This window comes from Neospora caninum, chromosome Ia (assembly GCF_000208865.1).
Source record: "Neospora caninum Liverpool complete genome, chromosome Ia".
Classification (NCBI taxonomy): Eukaryota; Apicomplexa; class Conoidasida; order Eucoccidiorida; family Sarcocystidae; genus Neospora; species Neospora caninum.
In genome coordinates this window covers 1,656,215-1,679,380 of record NC_018385.1, presented here as the reverse complement: position 1 = coordinate 1,679,380, position 23,166 = coordinate 1,656,215, and the positions used below count along the sequence as shown (strand labels likewise).

Below are 23,166 nucleotides of genomic sequence, written 5' to 3'. Positions count from 1 at the left end.
CTGCGGCGTCCCCACCGCATGCATCCCCTGCAACTCCTGCTCCAGAGACTCTCCACTGCCCCTCCCAGAGTGCTTCCTCTCTCTCTTCTTCCCCGTCTGCTTCTTCCTCTCCCTCTTCTTCCCCGTCTGCTTCTTCCTCTCCCTCTTCTTCCCCGTCTGCTTCTTCCTCTCCCTCTTCTTCCCCGTCTGCTTCTTCCTCTCCCTCTTCTTCCCCATCTGCTTCTTCCTCTCCCTCTTCTTCCCCGTCTGCTTCTTCCTCTCCCTCTTCTTCCCCGTCTGCTTCTTCCTCTCCCTCTTCTTCGTCTCGGAAGAAGTCTGTTCCGTCGCCGTCGGTTTCGTCTTCTCCATTTCCGTCTCTGCCGCCGTTTCCCTCGGGGCGCGGCGCGCGTCCTCCGACTATTCAGTTCTCGTTTTCGCGGCAGCCTGTCGAGAAGATTTCGGCCTTCACCTTTTGGTTCCACTGGGTGTTGCTCTTCCTCCTCTCGCTCCTTGTCGCCGGCTCCCTCCTCGTCGCTCTTCTCGGCGAAACGCGTCTCTGGAGCCTCGCCGAGCGTCTCTGCCCCGCGCTGCGCGGATGGCGAAAAGCGCGGCGAAAACGGCAGCGAGAATGTGGACGACTTGCGTGCGCCTACGAGGAGAAACGGGAACAACGCGCCAAAATGCTTGTAAGACACCCACAAACGAAACAAAAAGGCCAAACATCCGACTGCGCCAATCATATATATGTACATATATATACACATACATACATATATATACATATATACATATATATATATATATATATACGCAAGCAGAGTCATATGCATGCACATATATATCTATATCTCTCTGTGAGGACTTTATGTATTTTCGTATTCATGTGCGTATGTCTCAGCATACATCGACGTGCAGCTATAGGTAGATCTACCTGTATGGTTTGGCATGGGAATGTGCAAATCTATCTGTGTATCTATCTATCAGTATCTATTTATGTGCCTATCTAATTCGCTGCGCATCTATCTATCCTATATCTATCCTATAGCAATCCTACACTTTTTCAATATCTATCTGTCTATCTATCTGTATGCATCTATACACATATGTTTGCACAGATACGTGTATATATCTACTTCAGTGGTTTTCCATATGCACATGTGCATAGATTGAACGCGGTGTGTATGCGTGGAGCTATGTAAAAGCATCGCTGTGGGTTCTTCGCCGGCTTCTTTCTCTGGAGGTTTTGAGCAATGCGACTCGTCTCCCGGAAGAGCCAGCGCGACTCGAGGGGGGGTAGATTCGGAAAAGCGGCAAGGAGGCTGTGTGCATGGGACTATCCAGACTTTGGAGTTTTCGAAAGAAACACACAGCATGCAGACTCTTCTAAAAAAGGCGCGGCAAGCTGAAACAGAGAAGAAATCCCTGGAGCCTCAAGAAAGGGCTGCATTCTCTGCTGGGGCCGCTGAATGTGTCGACAAACCTCTTTGCCTCCTCAGCCTCTCTTTTGTCTGCTCTCGTGTGTTTGTGCTTCTTTCCCTCGCGCTCCTTTTCTCGATTTCCTCGCCCCTCGTGCATGCACTTGCCGTCTACAGACCAACTTGATCTTCGCAGTCGAAACGCACAACGCCGAAAAACAGGTGAGACGCACCCTTCGCACTCCCCTCGATACATGCGTTTGATGCGCACACACATCTGCGCTCAAGCGCATATGCGTATTTATTCATACGCTTACACAGAGGTGTAGATTGATCCTTTTTCGTGCTCTGTGCTGGCATTGTTGCATGCGTTGTGAGGCATTTTGGTTTGCTCTCTGTGCGGCTTCTGCCGGCTCGGTTGTTGCCCCAACGGGCCGTGTCTGTCGCCTTTTCGCTTGGCGGCTTTCTCCTGTGTTGTTTTGAGGCATTTTCTCCCGAGTACGCTCATAGAAGTTTGTCTCGCTGCTGCGGTACCCGTGAAAACGTCTTTCGTCTGTCTCCCACTTTCCGTCTCCTTCGTGTTTTCTGTCTACAGCTGGAATGCTCTCGGACGATCGAGGCTCTCGAGGAGGATCTCGTTGACATTCGAAAAGATTTCCTCGCCGTCCACGCCGGCTGTAGGTTCTGTTTCTTCCGCTCTCACGAAGCATCCGCATTCTCTTCCTCTTTTTCTCCTGTCTTTTTTTCTCTCTCTTCTCTCCATGTTTGCTCCGTTTTCCTCCCTTCTCAGCAAAAGTGTATGTCTCTATTCCTATCTCTCAGGAGTTCTATAAACACAGTGGCAAATCCTTGTTTTCTCTGTGTGCGCCTTTAGTGGGGTTTTGCACCCAATTTTGGTCTCTTGTTCGGACCGTTTTTTCCTCAAGCATCTCTGCGCCCGTGCTGGCCGACGCGGAGAGAGAAGACTTTGATAGCGCTTCCACAGTTCTCTCGTCGATGACAATCGATTCGCTGATCCACAGGCGCTCCAGCGCGCCCCGCAGAAACAAAGTGCAGCCCAAGAAGAAAGAGACGAAAGAGGAGAAAGAAGGCAAAAGCGATACGCGGGCGAGTGTACAGGCACCTTCCGGGCGAGGAGAAAGTGCCGACGCTGAGACCGACACAGAAGGAGAAGAATCAGGAGAGACAGAAGAAATAGAAGAGGAGGGCGAAGAAATAAAAGAGGAGGGAGAAGAATCAGAAGAAGAGGGAGAAGAATCAGAAGAGGACGGGGAAGAATCAGACGAGGACGGGGAAGAATCAGACGAGGACGGGGAAGCATCAGAAGAGAGAGAAGAGGCCGCAAGTGATGAAGATGGATCGGCAGCCGGCGAGAGAGCGTTGCTGACGGAGGCTGAGGAGGCGCGTCGCCTGGTTCGTCTTTCGTCGTGTTCGTCTCTCTCCTCTGTTGCTGTCTCGGAAGTTGAAGAAGATTCCATTGTTAAGGAGGCGCTTCGAGAACGCCGAGAGCTGTGCGCGTCTGAACCCTCGGGGATTTCCAAAGAAAGAGCAAACGAAAAACACCGCAGGACGGAGGCGACAACTTGGAGAGGAACCCTGATGGAAGGCGCCCTGTGGGGACACCGCTTCGAGCAACTGCAGAAAAGAAAATTGATCAATTCTGCAAAAGTTCTTCAACAGTAACTTCATTTCAATGCCATATATGTATATAGATATATGGATATATAGATATGTAAAGAAATCTACAAATGAACAAGTGTGGTTATCAACACATGTATACATGTGTCATTGCATATACAAATGTGTGTATCCATATATCGATGTATCGCTTTGCATCGAATATGCATAGACTCGCCGGTTTGCATATGGGTAAAACGTGTGTGTAGGTGATGCAGAAGAGACCGCTTAGGGTTTTTCGTGGACAGGTAGATGGGCGTTGCGATCGGACTCGTGTGTCTCAACTGCATGATCGGAGAATGTTCTGCGAAGAGCAGGCGGTTTGTGTTTTCTTCTTTTGTGCTGGCGCGCACGCGGAGTCTCCGCCTGGCAAGGATGCAGGATAGACCCCTTCGGGAAACCTTCAGGGGTTCGCGTGCGCGCCTCGCCTCCGCCCGAGGCCACGTTTTCCTGCTCGCGTCTTTCGCGTTTTTTCATGCCAGGTCTCTCCACGCAGCCGTTCACGTCTCGAGCGTTTGTCCAGGTCGCTTTGAAAACGCGCGCGTTTTATTTTCGACTCTCCCAACGAAGACTCTCCACGCCGGTTTCCTGCAGGCAGAGAGCGTTGCGTGGTTTTTCCCAAACAGGCTGCGCCCGAGTACCGCGTCGTGGAAAGGACTCATCTCCCGAGTCGACTCAGCACGAGGGAAAAGAGAAAAAGAAAAGGAGGAAAGGGAGACACAGACGAGGGGAGAAGGAAAATAACGCAGAAAGGAGAAAGGGACGAGACAGAGAAGAAAGAGGGAAGATGAGAGGATGAGAGGGGTAGAGAAAAGAAACGGAGAAAGAAGAGAGAACAGTGGAAAAGAAAACGTCCAACGACAGATCAGAAGGCAGGCGTGAGGCTGCTGGGAGAGAGGTCCGAACTTCAAAAAGATCCAGAGGAGCGCGCGACGCGTCGGTCGTGAGGAAACAGCCTGTTTGCTTCCGTGTCGCGGGAAAGAGACAGAACTTCCCGGGCGAAAGTTTAACTCGGGAGCAAGACAAGAAAAGGCACTTTTGACAATTCAAAGAACGGACACGTGGAAAGGCAAGCGGCGCCTCCTCTCTCAAAAAGAAAAATTTCGAAAAAAAACCGACAGTCGGCCGTTTTCAGGCTCGCCCGGCATTGCCGGAACGAAAGCATGCGATGCCTAGACAAGAGAAAGGACCGGCCAAAAACACGGAAAGCGAAAAGCAGAGAGACGAGATGAAAGATAGACACACGCCCACGCTTGAGACTGATCCCGTCTTTGCTTTACCCCTCCGTTCAAGGTGTGGACTTTCTCGCGCGTTCTCTCGACGCCATTTTCACTCTGCGCTCTTTTCTCGTCTTGGTTTTGCTTCTCCAGGTTCCGCTTTGAAAATCCACGACGCTCGAGATTCCAAAACCCCTGATCCCCCCCCCCCCCCCCCCCCCGTTGACTCGTCTCCTGTCCTTCTCTTCGGGGGCGCGTTTCTCTTGCCGAGCGCAGTCCCTCGCACAACTGCATGCGCTTCCTTTGCGTCCTCGTTCCTGAACGTTTTACAGTTTCTTCTTTTTCGGCGAGGCGGAGGCGAGACTGGGCGCCGCGCGCTTGAGGGGTGGCTGCGGCTTCTCGTTCGCCTTCGTTTCTTCCGTCGCGCCTGCATGCGAAAGTTTTTTCGCGGGCTTCGCGTGGCAGACGCCACCCGAAGGCTCTGCGTGTTTCACGCCCCTCGCCGAGGTGTCTCCAAGTGTCTCCGTGCCCGCTTTCAGCTCCTCGCCGCTCCGCGCGAGATTACGCGCCGCCTCTTGCCGCTGTTTCCACAGCACCTTGCGAGGATTTTCCCGCCGCGGCTGCAACGGTTTCGCATTGAAAATCTTCAAATTCGGCAGAGTCGCCACAACCTGCGTCTCGACCTCCTTCTGTGGAGACGCACACCAGAGAACGCCAGGAGATCCTAGCAGTGATCCCCGCGAGCAACCCAGCGAGAAGAAAGATGTTGACACAGGAAACGAGAGAGAAGAGACGAGAGGACGAGAAAACGAGAGAGGAAGAGGACGAGAAAACGAGACACAGAGGAGATGAGAAAACGAGAGAGGAAGACACAATGGCAGACCCGGACAGTCCAGTTACGGCTGAAGGAAGATGTCTGTTTTGTTTTTTTGGTGAGGGAGAAAAACGAAGCTCCACCGGGGATAGGCGTGGGTGAGAGAGCCTTGCAGAGAGAGTGTCTTTACGCGATGCACCAGGAAAAACAGACACGGAACGGTTCCTTTGAAATCCACGGAGCGCCCGTTCGAGACTGCGTCTCACCAAGATCGAAGCGACGCTCATCAGCGGATTGCCGAGAATATTCAACTGATTGAGTTTCAGGTGATCCGCGAGAGCCTTCACGCCCCTGAAAACACATGCGGCCAAAAACAAACAGGCTCTGAAGCCGCGGGCAGTTGCCCGAGCGAGTTCGGATACGCCTCAGAAATTGAAGGCGCTCATGCGGAGCGAAAGGAGCGCTTTGTCCATTCTCTCGCTTTTCCCTCGTTTCTGTTATCTTTTACTCTGCTCGCGTTTCTTCCCTCGGCGTTTTGTCTCACTCTATCCGGTGGAGTTGGTTTCTGCCGAGATCGAGGATCTTCAGCTCGGACATGCAGGTGACGCCGGTGCCGACAGAGAGAAGGCTGTTCCCGTTCAGACGCAGCTCCAGCAACGCAGGAAACTGACCGCAAAAAGGGAACGTCTACGCGCAGCGGAAAAAGAGATCAGAGGGAAAAGATGAAATCACGGAGACAAGAGGAAGACGGAAAGGGAGAGAGCAAACAAACTAGGGAAGGGAGAGAGAGAGGCAGAAGAGGAGACCCTAGAGAGAGGCGAGCTGTCTTACCTTGAGGCGATTGTCTGAGAGCGACAGCTTCTTCAGCTGTGTCAGGGGCTTTGGGGGTTTTTCCACTTCTTGAATTCTGTTCCGAGACAATACTGACGTGGCCACAGAACAGGAAAAAGGAAAAGCGAGCATGGAGCAACACGGCAGCGGCGACGGCGAGGGAAGAGAACCAGTGAGAGGCACTGTCGCTTCAGCTTTTTCCTCGAAAGAAAACTGGACGCGCCAAAACAGAGGCGAAACTTACTCAGACACTCGAGGCTGTTGAGAGGCGGAACCCCGAACGAGACCCTTTCTGCAGGGAGAGAAGGCGCCAAAAATGCAAAACACCCGACTGGAAGGTGGAGCGCACGCACAAGGACGAAACCGAAGAGCGCGAAAAGAGAAAACAAGGGAGAAAAAGTGGAAAGACGATACCGGAAGCGACGGGCGAGAAGCGGGAGGAAAGACAGAGAGGTATCTACACCGGAGACAAGAGAGAAGAAAACAGAGCACGTAGAAGCGCTCCTGTGTCGACTCAAAGGGAAAGATGGCAACGGACAGGCAAGACAAATGGAGCTTCGGGCGGGGGTTTGGGGGGGGGGGGGAGATTGGAGGCGAGGACACAAAAGAGAGCACACGCGCGTCTCAGCGACTCTCTCTTCCGCTCTGCTCTCAGGGATCTTACGGATTTGATTTTCACTGAGGACGAGCGTTTTCAGGGCCTTCAGCGGCGCAAAGGCCTCGAGGCGGGTGATCTGCATGCAAAAAAGAAGACAAAAGAAGACTCTCCGAAAGACACCCCACGAGAGCCCAGGGACGATACCACGCACAAACGTAGCACAACCACACATGTTCTCAAATACCTTAACATACTCAAGTGATATATATATATATATATACGCATGTTAGCGACGCATTATACATATATATATATATATAGATGTACATTGGTACATGTGTACATGCACACTGACGTGTAGTAGATGTGGAAGTGTGTGGTTCTGTTCACTGGAATCGGCTGAGAGTGTTTGCCTCTTCCACACAAAAACGGACGATGTGCATCGCGTCTGACAAGGCACGTCGCTCGAGACTCGAGGTCTCACCTGATTGCTGCTTAGATCGAGAACGACGAGGTTGGCGAGGTTCATCAGAGCCTGTTTGAGCACGTCTCCGCCCTCGAGCAGGCTCCGGGCGGCCTTGAGCCAGCGCAGTTGAATGTTCATGGCCAGAAACCCGAGACCGCCCGTCAGTTTGTTCCCGCTCAGGTCGAGTCTCTTTAGACTTTTGTAGCACGCGAGGTCGGCCACGTCCTCTGCCTCCCTTTCGCTCAAGTCCAGCGAGGAAATCGTGGCCATGTCCAGCGCAGAAGCGGAAGCCTCGGGCGCGTCTGCATGCGCCGCCTTGTCTCGCGAGGCCTTCTTTTCCTCCCCTCTTCTCGCTCCTGCAGGCTTCGAGGTCTTCGCAGCTTCGCCAACCGCCTGCGGTGTCTGTACACTCATCGCGGCGAGCTCAGCGATGCGCGGGAGCGTCAAGTGCGGAATGGGGTGTCGGGGGACGGCGGCGGCTGGGCGTCTCGAGAGCGCCACGCGAGGGACAGATCTCTGGGCTGCGCTGTCGGTGCTTTCCGTCTTTTCTGCACTGGGGCGCACCGGAGGTGAGCCAGTCGCAGGCGCCAGTCTCGGCTTTGAGGCTGGACGCGGCGCCGCCGATTGAAACTTGAGTTTGTCCTGGGAGGGAGGCGCGCCGCCGTGCACCGCATGTCTGCCGGCGTTGCTCGAGGTTCGCTCCTTCTCTCCCTTCTCTGGCCTTGCCGCTTTGAACGCGCGGACCTGGCCAGGATCTCGAGAGCCTTCCTTCGTCAGGTGTACACGCTGGGCGTCTTGCGTCTTCGAGGTGTCCCCGCGCTCGCCCGGCACTCCCCGCAGCGGCAACCCCGGCGAGTGCGTGCTGCGCGCCTGTGGAGTTTGTTTTTCAGCCGACGGGACAGACTTCTCGCTTTTCGGAGAGACGTCGCCTTTCTCCTTCGGCGCTCGCACTTTGCGGCCTTCTCCGTCTCCTCTCGCCGCGTCGGTCTGTTCCCTTTTCGCCTCTTTCTTGCGGAGACCGCCCTTGGTCGCGATACTCGCGGAAGCAGGTGACGCGAAAGAAAGAGGGGAGGGAGACAGCGGACCGGTCTTCTGGGCGTGCCGCTTCTCCGAAGCCCCTTGAGGTGTAGGTACACCCGACGGCGAAGGCCGAAGCGGGGACGTGTGCTTTCCGTGTTTCCCCTCGAACGAACCGTTCACGTCCTTCGCTTCGAGAGATGCCTCGCCTTTATGCTTTTTGAACAGCGGCGACGGAATTCCCGTCGAGAGTGTCGCCTTGCCCAGAGAGGAGCGGACAGAAGCGGCTGCGCGCAGGCTGTTTTCCTTCGTTTCTTCGTCTTGCTTGCTGGCGCTTGGGCGCCCGTGCAGAGAGTCGCTCTTTTGAAGCGGCGAGAGACGCGCCGACAGAGAAGAGTTCCGTTTCGCGGACGAGGACGGAGATGTCAAGTGCGAGAGCGACTGCTTCTTCCCGGGGGAAAGAACCGAGCGAGGGGAGGCAGACGCCATGGTGAGAAAAGAAAAAGTCACCTGGAGAAAGGAGAAGGACACGCCGCACCGCCAGGTAAAGCAGAGAACTGGAAGATTCCCGTTCCCTCGCCGTGCTTCTCCTCGCGGCGCGCACTACCTTGTGTCTTTGTTTCCGCGTCTTCGCAGCGCGGGTGAACTGTGGTGCGCCTTTGTTGACGCTCGGGACTTTGGAAGAAAACGAGGAGAGCGAAGGTGGGTAAGAAAACGCTCAGGGCCAGCAGAGAGGACGCAGGAAGACACACAGAGAGCAGGCGTCTTGCGCGGGACATGCAGAGAAAGCGGGCGGGGAGAAACGCAAGGGCGGAGGCAGGATGAGGCGAATCAAAAGACCACAAAAGAGGTGAACGGGTAAGAAGGTGAGTGAAAAGGAGACTCGAAAAGACGGACGGCTGTTCCGGGAACGCGTCGCTCCCAGACGGCGAATCGGAGGGAGAAAGCACACGCGCGAAAAACGACGCGCGGCACACGAGCACAGTCTTCCTCGCAAACAGAACAGAAAACCCCTGCACGAACTGTTTTCCCTGAGAAAATGCGTCGGATCTGTGAACAAGTGGGAAGAAATGGGGAAAGAAACAGCGGCTCGTGCGCACACATCTGAGGGGAGCGGAGTCTCCGATCTTTCTTCCCCGTCGCTCGCCGCCAAGACAGAAACGCCTGAATCGCGTCGATTTTGTCCAGGAGGGTGGAAAACCCGCGCGGGTTTTCCCGACAGAAACCGGTTCATCCACCTGCGGAAAAACAGCAAAGAGCCGAGACGAGAATCAACGTTTTCCTGCGTCCAGCTATCCGCAGCGCGCCAGGGGAAATCGCTGTCAACACGGACGCTCTGTAAGACGCGCTGCGCCGGTGTTTCTGAAGGCGCAAAAATCCAAGACAGCCCCCGTTCTCGGCCAGTCCAGATACAAAAACATGGCACCACCAACTCGCCTAAAAAACAATCGGCCGAGCCGACCGGGGGGGAAACGAAGTTCTCGTTTTTTCTTCTACTAATAAACAGACCTTTGTACTCCCTTTACAGACCACCATCGGGAAGCACCAGGCCCCCACAAGTGGGTATCCTATTCGCGCCCAATTTGTATACAAAAATGTGGGGTTTTAAAAGTGTGACTCCCCTGTACTTCCTGCACTTTCAGAGAAGACGCAGTGTTCACGGCGTGCAAACTTTACTTCTGGGGATGCTTGAGAGCCTATCCTCTCGCAGCTCTTCGCGGAAGCGCGTGGGCAACACGCCTCTCGCGGGCGACTCCGCGGGGAAGGCAGGAAGTTCGCGAAACCCACGTTTGTGTGTGACGCTGTAGAGAGCCTAGAAACTCGCGCGAGTGGACATCCGACTGCTCGCGCGTCCGTTTCGGCTCTGGGCGGAAGTTTGGGTTTTCGGCAATCCCCTCGGCCACCGGACTGCCCCGGAGACAGGCACAAACAGCTAGTGGCCTTTGGCCGAGTCACCCTGATACACCCCGAACCTCTTTCGCCTGGAGTTGGTTTCCACGTTTCTCGTTCGCTCCGCCTCTCGTTTGGAGAGCGCTTTCGCGTTTCTCTGGGTTCCCTCACGCTACATATAGGCCATTACCAAATCCATTATCGTTAGTATCAGTGGACCAAAGTATTCCGCACAGACTACCATCGGGAAGGCGCCGTTCTAGGCTGCGAAACACAATCCGTTTTGTGTGCACCGCTCGGCCCTGTGTGTGCCACGAAAAAGGGACTGCCGATCTACATTCCGTCGGGCACCTCCCTCTCGGCGACTGTCTACACCCGCGCAAGTAGACGCGTAAGGCCATCGAGTAGAGCGGTATGCTCCTGAATGTAACGACGCAAGCTGCACAGGCCTAGACGCGTGCACGGCTCTCTTCTCCGTGTCGAAACCGAAACGGTTTTCTGCCCCCGTCACACCGGACTCTCGCCAGCGCGTCACTGTCCTTGGTCTTCTCGATCCACGCGCGATCGGAAATAGAGACCAGCGCGATGCAGCCAGGCGCCGCCGACTGCACGCTGGAGACTCTACGCAATGCGTTCGCCTTACAGTTTACCCGTCCCAGCAACTTTCCCGGCAGGGCGAACGGCGTTTTACCGGCTGCGATGGAGGCGGCTTTCTTTTGTGGCGCGTCGACAGATACACCTCAGCCCCCCTCGGAAAAAACAGCTTTCCGGTCCGGTGCGCGAGTGGGCATCGGGAACCTTCGAACCGCGTTTTTTCCTTTCGCCAGGCGCGCAGCATGCGGCCACGCGTGCGTGAGCCATACTGCAGGTGTTTTACCGGAGGGCCAACAAGTGAGTGGAATCCCTCCTTTTTGTCGCAAAACCCCAGCGCACTGTGTGACGCGAAGAGGCAACGGCCTCCCGACGGGAGTGGAAAAAGACACGCGTACACGTTTCCTCGCGCCAAAAAGACCTGGCCCGAGGCAGATGACATTGCTCAGACTCCACAGCCTGAGTGCAGCGTTGAAAAGAAACACCTTTTTGCTTTAAAATGTCTTGCCGAACCTAACCACCTCACCTCACGGTTCCCTCACGTCCGAGTTCCACTAGAAACCGTGCACTTGGGCTCTCTGGCCAAGTGCCCCCGAAGACGAACAGAAAAGCGAGAAAGATCGGGAAAGGCGTAAAAACGAGCCGCCCGGAAGACCGGCCAGAGGAAAACGCAGAGAGACGGGGTACGGGAAAAGGCAGAGCTGGTCACAGGGCGAGAACTGCATTTGCTGGAGACGAGAAACAGGTGATGCCACGAGGAGCGATAGGCGGAAAAAGCGGCCATAAAAGGATCTGAGTCCTCGACGGGCATGAGCTCCAAGACTCCGCGTCCCCGCACCTGCACGAACCTCTCCCCGAGCACAGCGAAGCCTGCGCGAAAAGCACGAAACTCGAGGGAGGAAGGGCCAGAACGTAGCGCCTGGACACACCGCTGCGGGAAAATTGAAATTCGCCGCCCTCTAGCCGGAAGCGAGAGGCACGAGCGCTGCGGCCCCGTCGGCGCGGTCGCTGGGCTCCTCAGAAGACACGCCAGATTGAGAGACGCCCGGCAAAGCGGCCGTGGCGCCAACAACGGACTCGTCGTCGAGCGTCGTAATGTCGCGCATGACGCAGAAGGCGCATTGCCGGAGTTGTTCGTGGGTGTACACGTCGCAGTCGCTGGGAAGCAAACACAATCTGCACAAACGGTGTGTTTGCAGACAACCCGAGAGCTACGGTGTCCTCCCTCCGTTCCCCCCGGCCCGAGTGTCTCTCACAACGCCTCTTCTGTAGGCGCTACACACCTGAGATGGGAGTGACACGAGTATGGAGAACCACTGGCGCATGCCCTGTAGAGAGAGCTCCAACCACACAGGCACCTTGGGGCGCTTTTTCACGACCTCTACAAAGACGATGATCCCTGAGAGAGAACGAGGCATCTGGACTGTGTGTGTATGTACACCGGCGGCAAAGGAGCTGCGAGGCGAAAACTTCGGTGGTAACTACAACGAAACATCGACGGCCTTCTCCGCGTGAAAAGCCGCGGAATCTTCAGACGTCTGTGGGCGAAGCGTCGCTCACTGGCAGAAAATCTCTCCACAGTCTGGGCACTGCGAACCACCTGAGAAGGGAAGGGCGAGAAGGCAGATACAGCATCAAACGCCAAAGAGACACGCGTCGGCCTCTGGGCTGTCAGAAAAGCGACTTGCATTTGGTTCCGCAACGGCTCCCCACGATCAAAAGTACGAGATGAGACCACGCAAAAAAGAGGCGCGAAACCGCCTTCACGCCTCTCGAGTAACGCTCATGTGCTCTCGCGAGTCCCCCCCCCCCCCCCCCTCAGCCCCAGCTAGACGGCGCAGAGAAAACCGGGGAAACAAAACGACAGGGAGAGAGGGCGAAGGCAGGACCGGAACCTACCGCGCTCGAGGCGCGTCGTGCAGCACGCGCACACGCGCTTTGCCTCGGGAATGTCGGCGACCTGCGTAGAAAAGGAAATTCGAGGTGGAGCGTCGACTCGCGCGCGAGTAGGTATGTGGAAGGTTCGGGCGTGTCAGGCTTTCAGCACGAAAATGACGAGAAAACAGGTGCCCAAGTTGCCGTCGCCTCTTGCGTCAGGTGTATGTACACCCCACGGTCCGCGTCAACTCGCGCCTCGGACCCCACCGGGGTGTCGCTACACCCGAGATGCAACGCCTTGCCTCCCTTACGCACGCCCTCCGGAAACTCACGGCCCTCTGTGGAAACGCTAGATCGTTTCGCCGTTTCGGCCCTCCCCCGACTGTGTGTGGCGTCGCTGCACATGCGACGAAAGTTGAAAGGCTCACTGGATCGAACGGGAGAGGTGGGCAGAGGCTGTGGAAGGAGCGGGAAATATCCGCCGGCGAGACCAGGTGCAGAAAGCAACACTGAAGGACAGCGGAGACACAGAACGACGCAAAGACAGGCTGCAGCTGAAAGCGCGGGCGCGCCGCGCGTGGCAAAACGAAGAGGAAGCGGAAAAGGCAGCGCTGACGGGGCTCGACGGTGACACGAGAGGAACGGCGAGAAAAGAATGCAGGCGCATGCAGGTGGTGTAGAGATACACACTCGCGAGACAAGTGGCGACGGACAGACAGAACGATAGGAAATGGTGTAGAGATACACACTCGCGAGACAAGTGGCGACGGACAGACAGAACGATAGGAAAAGAGTGACTAACAAGAGACAGAACCAGCGAGGAAACCTGTGGAGACGCACGCGCCTGGAATGCCGAGACGGTGTGTCTTGTGCCTGTTTCTCATCTTTGGCCAGGCGCGGGTTTACCATCCTTTCCTCTCGCCGCGCTTTCCCGGAGTCTGTTCGTTGACTTCCGGCTTTCCCTCCTTCGTGACAATTGCCTCAGCCGAGTGTCAGTTTCCTTCCTTCGTGTTTCCCTCCGCTCACTCGACAGCGATTGGGAATATCGCAAAGCTTCGCGCCGCACTGGGGACACACGTAGGCGGAGAAGGTGAGTTGCTGGTGACAGCTGCACAGCGCGGCAGTGCTCGTCGACTTGAGGGAGGGGAACCCCATGCGCACCAGACTCGGTTGCATGCTCGAAGACCTGAAAACAAGCGGAAAACGCGGCGAAACGGGAATCTCACCGCCTCCCTCTCCGGCCTCTGCCTCTCGCTCGTCTTCTCTCTCGCGACTTTCAGACCTTCTCTTCCTGCAACCGCTTGGGCTTCGCTTCGTCCTCTTCAATCTTTTCGGCTCTTTGGTGTCGCCGTTCCTTCACAGCGCCTGCTCCCTTCTTTCTTCGGTCTCTCTTCTTTCCCATGTGTTTCTTCGGTCTCTCTTCTCTCCCATGTGTTTCTTTGGTCTCTCTTCTCTCCCATGTGTTTCTTTGGTCTCTCTTCTCTCCCATGTGTTTCTTCGGTCTCTCTTCTCTCCCATGTGTCTCTTGTGCCTCTCTTTCGTCTCTCGCCTGGCTCACCACGCCGGAGGGAGAGTGTGCTGAACGAGAAGCGAGCGCAGATGTTCTCGGTGCAGAGGGACTGCGTGTCGGCCTCCAGTTTCTTGGCAGAGCTTCTGGAGAAAAAAACGAAGAAAGGAAGTCGCTTGCCGGATCACCCAATCGGCGAAAGCTCGCCGTCGCTCCACCCTTCCGTTATTCTCGACTTCGTGGGACTCGTATCCCCGCCTCCGCATGCAGCGACTCTTCTAGCCACGCACACACGCGCAGATGACCACGAAATGCACAATTAACTAAAGATATGTGCGGATGTATATATATATATATATATATACGTAGATATACTACATATATAAATAGATAAACATATAGGAATGTATGAATATGTGCCGCAAGTATATATAAACATATATATATATATATATATGCACTTGAGAGTTCAGCAGTAAAATATGTAGGTACGCATGCATTCTCTCTCAGGAGAGGGTTGTGAGTGTAAATGGAGAAGGTTTGGGTGACCTTGAGGACGTGCATCTCCGCAGCGAGGCAGATGACATTGCAGCAAATGTTGCCTTCTTTCACGTCGGCGATTGTCTCCTCAATGCACCTGTAGAGAAAGGACGGAGAGCCGAGCTCGAGGCCCACGAGAAGAATTTTACTCGAATCGAGAGGCAGACGGGCGGGAGCGGGGAGGACGGGGAGCGGGGAGGACGGGGAGCGAAAGGAAAGAAAATGCCAAATGCAGAGAAAAGAAAAAACTCCAGAGAACGCACGACAGAAAGGCACCGACACAGAGCGCGACGAAAACTGCGCTCTGGCGCCACGCTTTGACGCCGCATGCCAGAGCGTTTGAAAGTCGGTTTCCCGATTCGGACTCCCGTCTCTCTTTTTCAGGATCGACGAGCGTCCAGAGAAAACCAAGAGAAGTTGAAAGCCTCGTGGGACTCGCCTGGCCCGCGGTCCAGAGAAGAGAGCCGGAAAAGGAACATAAAACAGTCGAGGGCATTCGAAACAGCCAAACGCATGCACACCCCGATCGCGTTGACTTTCTCCTTTCTCTGCTGTCTTTGCTGTCTCTGCATTTCCCGCCTCTGTTGTGCTTCGCTTTCTTTCCCGTTCTTCTGTCTCCTTACCCGACATCGCACGTCCGAAGCGAGCCGTAGAGGATGAGCACTTCGCGAGTGCAGTAGGGAGGGACGCAAGCGAGGAGATCCTTTGCAAGCTAAACACGGGAAACAAGAAAGGCGTCAACGAAGGAGAGTTCCGAGAGAAGCAACGCTCCCGTGCCTCGGCCGGTAACCGAGAGACAAAAGGACAGCAGCGTCTAGTCCGCCACAAGTGAAAAGGGATCGAAGCACACACCCACTCAAACACTCCAATATATGCATACACATACATGGATTCCTGAACTCAGTCTTTCAAAGCATATATATATATATATATATATGCGTGTGTGTAAGGTAGAAGTCCCGTCAATACGAAACGCAAATATATATGCGTAGATGCGTGTATGTCAATTTCCCCTCGTCGCGACATGCATGGTGCACACGTATATGTGTACATGAATAGCCTTATATATACCCCACTTCCACATTTATATACACAGCTCGAGATACGCATCTATACTGGCACATTGATACATGCATATCTCTCTGGACCTACACAAGCATCCAGGTTTTCCCCCACCTATATATATATATATATATATACGTGCAGGTATGGTGTAGCTTCGCAATGAGTAAAAGAGAAAAGACTAACACGAAGGCCATTCTTGAGGGACGGGACTCCTGTGCCGACTCCCGGAGTTGTTTTTCGTTTTTCGCGGAGAGACGCGATGCACTCCTCGGCGTTGCTGCTGAAGAGGTGCGTGCCGACACTTCCCGGAGACCGCGCCGCAGGGACGGAGGGACTGTCTCCGCGAGTCGCCCCACAGCGCGACGTAACGATCGGGTCTGCGGAAGGCCCGATCAAGGCCACCTGTGCGAGCTGTGCCAGGGGATTCTGAAGCAGGAAAGTTCCAATGAACTCCTGAAAAATAAAAGAAACACGAAACTTGTGTACGTCCCGGCTCAATACAAAGAATGAGTAAACATATACCTATACATGTATATATATTTGCATTACGAATATGAGTAGATGTATACACGTGGAGACTTACAGGCATGCATGTGCATTACCAACATATATGTGAGTGTAGAAATATATTTCACACGGGGTGTTACAGAATACATATGCATCTATGTATATATCGAAATATGGATCTAAGCAAATATCTGAGTAAAAATCCCAGACGCTATATCTAAGTAAATAGCCGCATGTAGGTTTGTCGGTAGGCACGGCGCAGAACCAGGGGTTTCTTGAGAGAGAGAGAGGCCGCGGAGCTGCGTGCTTCGTGGCGAAGGACAGCGGGGAAAGGAGGCGTTTCGGAACAAAACGCTCGGAGAAAAGAAGGAAGAATCAAGAAAAAGAGGAAGAAAAAATCTCAGTCAGATTCACCTCGGCGAGTTGGCAGACGCAGCTGAGGCGATCGGGGCGAAAATCTTTTTCGCGCATCGCTTCCGACATGTCGATGAGCAAAACGAGACTCCTGAGGAGATACCGCGGAAAACAGAGAAGCCGTTTGCCTTAAAGCAGGACAACCCTACGCGAATCCTCTTGAAGGAGACTCAACAGATCTCTACATATACGGATATATATATATATATATATATACATACATGAATGTACCTATATATATGTGTATGCATATATTCACCTGCATACATGTATATACATGTATGTATATGTATAAGTTGCAGAGCATTTCGTCATTTGCATGTAGGCCTGTATCTCTCTGTCTGTGTATCTGTTTATCAACGCGTACATGAGCATCTGTGTGTAGGAGTATTGCGGGAGAAATCACTCCCCCACGGGAAGCTGCACGTGCACAAAACAGCAACTATGCATCTGCAAATGCTCCAGATTCTCCCAAAAGCCCGTAATATATACCAATATATATATATATATCAATATATATATATATATATCAATATATATATATATATCAATATATATATATATATCAATATATATATATATATATATCAATATATATATCAATATATATATCAATATATATATCTATATATGTATAGAGAGAGAGAGGGATCCAGATGTGCATACGTTTGTATGTCCATGTGGCGATATAGAGAGAGGGTGTATGTGGACGTGTGAGGGGGGGGTGGAGCTGAGCTGTAAAAGTGTGTTTCGCGTTTGGAGCCCGCCAGTGTCTCTGTTCCCACCGAATGACTCCCTTTTTGATTTGAGGCTCGAGTTGCTGGCGACGGTCCGCTCGCCGCGTTTTGACGCCCTCGTCGGCGCCTCCGCTTGCCCCGTGCAGGAGGACGAACCCCTCTGAGCTCTCCACGAGTTGGTCCCATGACCTGCACGACGAAAACGCGGAAACGCGGAGTCTCAAGCGCCTATGCCTCTCTCCTGAACGACGAGACGAGGTACAGAGAAGCGCAGAAAAAAGACGGGAGGGAAAGAGAGGCGAGCGACACAGAGAGCGAGCGACACACTGCGAGCGAGCGTGGAAGTCTTTGAGGGAGAAGAACCCCGGGAAGGCCTGCAGCTGTGAAGAGGGGCGAAGGAGAGGCCAGAGGCGGGAGCGGCGAATCGGGTCGTTCTGTGTTTCATTTTCGCGTTTTGGAATTTCTTTCAAGCGTCCTCACCTCTCTGCTTCGCACTCCCAGGCGTACTGCCCGTAGAGGTCTTCCTCCGCAGCCGCATCGCCGTTTCCCTCGAGCTCCTGAAGAACTTCCTCTACCGAAGGATACGCCGTCTGAAAGAAACAACCGAGACACAAAACAGACTGCAAAGAGAGGGAAAAGAGAGAAAGAGAAAAGAGAGAAAGAAAGAAAAGGACAAGATGGAGAAGAAAGAAACGGAGAAAAGAGATGGAGACGAAAGAAAAAGAGAAGGGGAAAGAAAAGAAAATAGGGAAAAGAGAAGGGGAATAAAAAGAGAGAAAAAGAAAGAGGAGAAGAAAAAGAGCGAAAGAGAATGAGAAAAGAGAAGAAGTAAAAGAGAGAAAGAGAAGGAGAAGATGGAGAAAAAAGAGAAAAGAGAAGAAGAAAGAGGCTCACCGCATCGCGTCCCCCAGCCCCCGCAGGTCGATGGGCCATCCGTTCAGCAGCGAGGGCGAAGGACCGGGGAATGCGAAAAGAGAGGCGAGAAAAGCCGGAGGCGGAGTGGAGGAAAGAAACGAAAGCGCACTCGAGTGATTGCCTCTCGTTTCCAGTTCCCTTCTCGGCCCTGGGAGATGTGCATGTCCCAACTCTGGAGCATCCGTTGCCGGAAGCCTCGGGCAGCGCGAGAAGAGGCACTGGGTTTTCTTCCGCGCTTTGCCCCCCGTCTCTCTCTGTTGTCTTTTCTGAGTTTCTCTCTCTTCTCGAAGAATCTTTCGCCTTTCTCCTCCACCTCTTCCGCCCCGTGTCGACGCTCTCCTGCCTCAAGCGCTGCTCGCCTGAGGGTCTCTTTGTTTTGCTCCTCTTTGCTTGTCTCTTTTTCTCTCGTTTGTGCGTTTTCTTCTCTCCCGCCGCTCTTCAGAAGAGATAAGGCAGCAGAAAGAGCACGAGAGAAGACGCAAGGCAGAGGCCAGGAGAGGGCGGACGCAGCGAAGGAACTGCACAAAGAAGGGAGCAGAAGAGAAAAACGGAGAGAAGGCGGAAAGAAGAGAGATGAACGGAGGAGAGGAAAGAAGGAACCCCTCAAGGAAGCGATGAAGACGGGCATAAGGAAGGAAGAACGAACAAAGGAAACGGAGAAGTGAAAAAGAAAGAGAAAACAGCGGGAGGAAAAGAGAAGCAGGAAAAAAGAAGAAAGGAAATCTTCAATGGGACGCCGCGACGCGAAAAGCAATGCGAGGTCACCGAGCCGGAGATGACAGGAAAGAGAGGGACAGTCCCCGAAGCCTCCGTCTCGGAGAGAAGAAAAGTTTATGCCGAAAAAGGCGCGAAAACATGGCTTTTTTTTCAGAAGTATTAAATATGAAAAGAAAAAACACGAGGAGAAAAACATCGAGAGACCGACGCGGCTCTATGCGTCTCCAGATGCGCATGCAGCGAGAAAAAGCGCTCGTGTGCATGCAGTTCGCGTGAGGAAGATTTCGTGCGCTCACTCCAGAAAAGGTCGACTCTTTCCTTCTTCTCTCCTCCTTTTTTCGTTTGCGGGGAGAGAGAGGCGAGAAGGCGCGAAATTCCACGAGCCGGTATCGCCTCCGTCTTCCACTTTGCCCGACATGCCCAGCGAAGCGCCGGAAGCCCGAAACGCCGGGGGAAACGCCCGGGCAAGAAACAGCGAAAAGCAACGAAAAGAGGAAGAGTGACAGAGGCCAACAACGAGAAGAGAGAGACAGAGAGAGAAGGAGAGAAGAGAGAGACAAAGGGAAACTAATTAGGGAGCGAGAGAGCGAGAGAAGAAGAGAAAGAATGCGATCGACTGGAAGGGGATGCATGCAAGAACTCCAGCAGAGTCGAGATGGAAGCCTGCCTGCTTCTTTCTCTTTCTCGGCGGGTTCCACGCCATTCCTTTTTGAGATTCCCAGTTTGTCCCGCCAACGGCTCGGCTGGCCAGCTCGACGGAGGGAGACCTGAGCGGGCGAGAGAGAAAACCACGAACGACGAGAGGCACGTTCTTCGGGTGTCTCGACACTCCGGCGGCGCAGAGACGCCTCTCCACCCTAACTGCGACGGCGAGTCGAGGATCCCTTTCAGACCGCGGCAAAGACGCACTTCTGCCCACCTGAGGGAAGAAGAACGAGAAGAAAGAGACGGGAAGAAAGGTGAAGGCCTCGTCGCTTTCTCTCCGGTCGACTCTCTGCACCACCGAGACGCGAGGACCAAGACGTCTTCGTCGACTGGCTCTTCTTTCTCCTCTGCCTCGCCTCTCTCTCTTCCGCAAACTCTCTCTTCCATGCTAGCTCCGGTACGTCTTTTCTCTCCTCTCACTTGGTCCCCGCTCCCCTCTTTTTCTCATTCTCGTCCTCGTCCTTCTTCCTCTCGCCCTTTGTCTCCCGCAGCTGCTGCCGTCCCTCCCAGACACTTTGCAGCGGCGCGCACCCCACTGAACGGGGCGCGCTTCTGCGCTTCTCTTGCAGGCGGAGACAGGCCGCTGGCGGAGGCGCATGCAGCCAGGCGGCGCGAGAGGGGAGGCGAAGGCGGAGGCAGCCCCAGCGCAGTGAACGGAGAAAGGAGACAGGCAGAGCGTGGCGCGGCAGAGAAGCCTGGGAGGGGGAAGGAAGAGCGACCGAGCCGAAGCGAAGATGAAGATGCTCGAGAACAACGTAGAGAAGAAGCTCCAGGAGGCCGCGACAGGAGGGACGAAGAGCCAGGAGGGATGCAGAGTGGGGACCGGACGTTCACTCTTCCGGAAATTTCTTCTCTGCATGCGTTCCTGAATCCTCCGGAAACTGTGTCGAGGCATGCGTCCCTCATCTTCCTCTCCTCCTCTCCTCACGCGTCTCCAGGGCCTTCCTCTCTCGCCTCCCCGTCTTCTTCTCTGCGCGCGGGCACGTTGTATGTGATTCACACTTTTCGCCTTCACCCATATGAGTTTCTCTTGCTCGAAGAGGCGATGTTTCGCCTGCTCAACAACGCCACCCGAGTCAAGTCCCCGGACGATGCCTCCGTTGCCTGTCTCTTCCTTCATCACCCCCCGTACTCGCATCATCCCTCATCCTCTCCTTCCGCTGCCTCCTCTTGTTTTTCTCCTCCCTCCTCTCCCTCCTCTCCCTCTTCTCTCTCTTCTCCCTCTTCTCTTCCCTCTTCTCTTCCCTCTTCTCTTCCCTCTTCTCCTCCCTCTTCTCCTCCCTCTCCTCCTCCCTCTCCTTCTCTCTCTTCTGCTCCTCCGTTGAATGTGATCTTTGGGCGCAGCGGCACTCCGCCTGCCTTCGTGGAGGCTCCGGAGGAGTTTCTTTCTTCGCAGCGCTCGGCGTATATTCGGAGATTCTCTGGGGGCGGAACGGTCGTCATGGACGCCGCCTCCTGTCTCTGCACCTCGTTGCTGGTGCCCCACGCGTTGTCTCGCACGCGGCCGTACCCTGGCGACTTGATGCAGTTCGCCTTCGATTTTTACCGTGGACGCATGCGCCGGAGATCCAGGCGAGAAGAAGAGAGCGAAAAAGAAACAGGGGCAAGGGCGCAGTACGCCGTCCTGATGGACTGGGAAGACGCGGAACTGGAGACAGAATTGTGGGTCGGAAGGGAAACAAACCAGGGAGAAAAGAGAGAAAAGAAAGGGCAACGAGAGGAGAGAGGACACATGAAGAGGCAGTCACTAACGGAGCACGGTATGAAGGACGATTTCATGTTCTTCGTCGCTCCTTCTCTTCGGTCTTCTGCAGCCCCTGCAGCGCGCGCACCTGACCCGTCTTTTCCTTCTTCTGGTCCACCGTTTTGTTCTTCGCTCTCTCGCTGTGCTCTTTCGGGGGGAGATCCTCCACCTGCTCAGAGCAACGCGAAAGTGGAGGCAGGTGAGAGAGAAGACAGTCACCTCGCCTCCCCCTTCTCCACCCATTTCGCCCTCAGAGAAAACGATTTCGTCTTCAACGAGACTTCTTCATCTTCGTCGTCTACTCACTGGCGCAAGGTTGCCGGGAACGCGCAGGCGCTGTCTCGGCTGTATGGGCTCCAGCACACGTCGTTTCTGTGGAGCCTCGAGTCGCTTCTTCCCGCGATGACCAGCCTCCTTCGCGTGCCGAAGAAACAACCAGAGTACCGAAAACAGCGCACGCATGCAATGTTTCTAACGGACGTGCAGCAAGTGCTGAAGGCGCGGCAGGCGCTGCCTCGGTGGCTTGGAACGGCGGCGACCGGGAGGCAGCCCGGAAAGGACGAAGGGGAGGAGCGAGCGAAAGCGACCGCTTTTGCGGCGGACGGGCAGAGAGGGGAACCCCCGGAGCGGTTTGAACTGAAGAACCAAACAGACTTCCTGTTGAGTCTCAGCGTTCTCGCCGAGGAGTTCGCTGCCGACAGAAACAGCGAGTGTCTCGACACCTTGCGAGTGCGTGGCCACAGCGGAGCCGCAAACCAGAAGTCAGAGCATAGAGAAGATAGAAAGAAAGACAACAAAGAAGACCGCGAAGATCGCGAGGAGGCAGAGGGACGTGTGTGGAGGTGTGTTCACTGCGTGTTAACTCCGGATGACACGCTGCCTGTTGATTTCGTTCAGCGGTGGCGTCGGGTGTATGGACAGCCGAACCGGGGGGCTGAGCATGAAACGGACAAAATCGGTGAGCGAGACGAAACCAAGGCCGCGTTCAAAAGCGGCGTTTCCCCAACGCTTCGAGCGTTGTATCACTTGCGAGCCTCCATAGCTCGAGAAGCGGTCGACGCGCTTGTGCGTGGGAATCTGAAAACGTACCGATCTACGCATTTCATGGACTCCAGCGGCAGCCTCCTCGACGACGAGGCTTACCGATGCCTCCTGGAGGTGAACGGGATCGTGCGTGTGTCCGAATAAACACCGGGAAAAGCACCAGCACGAGATATCTCCCTTGTGTTTCAGCAGGGGTGCGTGTATGTTCGGCGGTGCGCGCCTGGAGGCCAGGAATATGCAGGCTCAACGCGCGGGTGTTTTCCACCTGGTCCCCAAAAAACACCCCTCTGGGGAAAGTGCCCAAGTCTGTGGACTAAGCGCAGCAGGGCGTTTCGCAGCTTCTGTCTTTGGCGCGCGTTTCTAACTCGGATCTCTTTGTTATTTTGATACTTGGGGAGTCAGACGTGTGTTTCGTGGTGTGTGTGTGCGAGACAAGCGAGTGACTGTCGCCTCTTGGGCCATCGAGTGCCGCGTCATTCAAGAGGCTTCGTTTCGCCCACGCCTTCACGTACCAGTTTCCGCAAGGAACTCCGTGCCGCAAATCGAATAAACAGAGGCATTATCGTGCCCAGGATACTGAATGCATGACTCCAGGTCTATGAGGTACACACAACCAAGTTCTTTATGATTGCTGTACATCCGCGATCCTGAACTGTATAACTCAAATCGCATAAATAGAGGCATTATCGCACCTAGGATACTGAATGCATGACTCCAGGTTTATGAGGCACAGACCCCCGCCGCTTGAGAACGGAGGCGGCTGGCGGCTCACAGGCACCGAAGCCGCGCGCGATGTTTTCCTTCTCCAGAAACACAGAGAGAAAACTCACTCTCCGGCGCCAGGGTGTGTACGTACACTTGCCTTTTTGTTCACCTGTCAGGCGAAAAGTCGAGATCG

General features: G+C 54.4%; 4 protein-coding genes across 4 annotated transcripts; 2 read left to right on the top strand and 2 right to left on the bottom strand.

Moving 5' to 3' along the window:
• Positions 1-659: 659 nt before the first annotated feature.
• Positions 660-3,077, top strand: NCLIV_001810 (conserved hypothetical protein; the record flags this gene model as incomplete). Its single annotated transcript, XM_003879679.1, has 4 exons — positions 660-665; positions 1,572-1,616; positions 1,990-2,071; positions 2,269-3,077. 4 exons carry the CDS (start codon positions 660-662, stop codon positions 3,075-3,077), a joined length of 942 nt encoding a protein of 313 aa, XP_003879728.1.
• A 1,537-nt stretch (positions 3,078-4,614) lies between these two features.
• On the bottom strand, positions 4,615-8,503 carry NCLIV_001800 (putative leucine rich repeat protein; the record flags this gene model as incomplete). The annotated part of the gene is made up of 6 exons (XM_003879678.1): positions 4,615-4,977; positions 5,369-5,453; positions 5,647-5,768; positions 5,934-6,025; positions 6,598-6,667; positions 7,016-8,503. The coding sequence occupies 6 exons, from the start codon at positions 8,501-8,503 to the stop codon at positions 4,615-4,617; spliced, it is 2,220 nt and encodes a 739-aa protein (XP_003879727.1).
• A 2,951-nt stretch (positions 8,504-11,454) lies between these two features.
• NCLIV_001790 (putative general transcription factor IIH polypeptide 2) lies at positions 11,455-18,076 on the bottom strand (the record flags this gene model as incomplete). Its single annotated transcript, XM_003879677.1, has 13 exons — positions 11,455-11,653; positions 12,056-12,095; positions 12,395-12,455; positions 12,802-12,882; positions 13,400-13,559; positions 13,932-14,026; positions 14,430-14,517; positions 15,044-15,132; positions 15,669-15,938; positions 16,407-16,497; positions 17,192-17,332; positions 17,624-17,733; positions 18,038-18,076. The coding sequence occupies 13 exons, from the start codon at positions 18,074-18,076 to the stop codon at positions 11,455-11,457; spliced, it is 1,464 nt and encodes a 487-aa protein (XP_003879726.1).
• A 1,789-nt stretch (positions 18,077-19,865) lies between these two features.
• Positions 19,866-22,412, top strand: NCLIV_001780 (hypothetical protein; the record flags this gene model as incomplete). Its single annotated transcript, XM_003879676.1, has 1 exon — positions 19,866-22,412. One exon carries the CDS (start codon positions 19,866-19,868, stop codon positions 22,410-22,412), a length of 2,547 nt encoding a protein of 848 aa, XP_003879725.1.
• Positions 22,413-23,166: the final 754 nt, after the last annotated feature.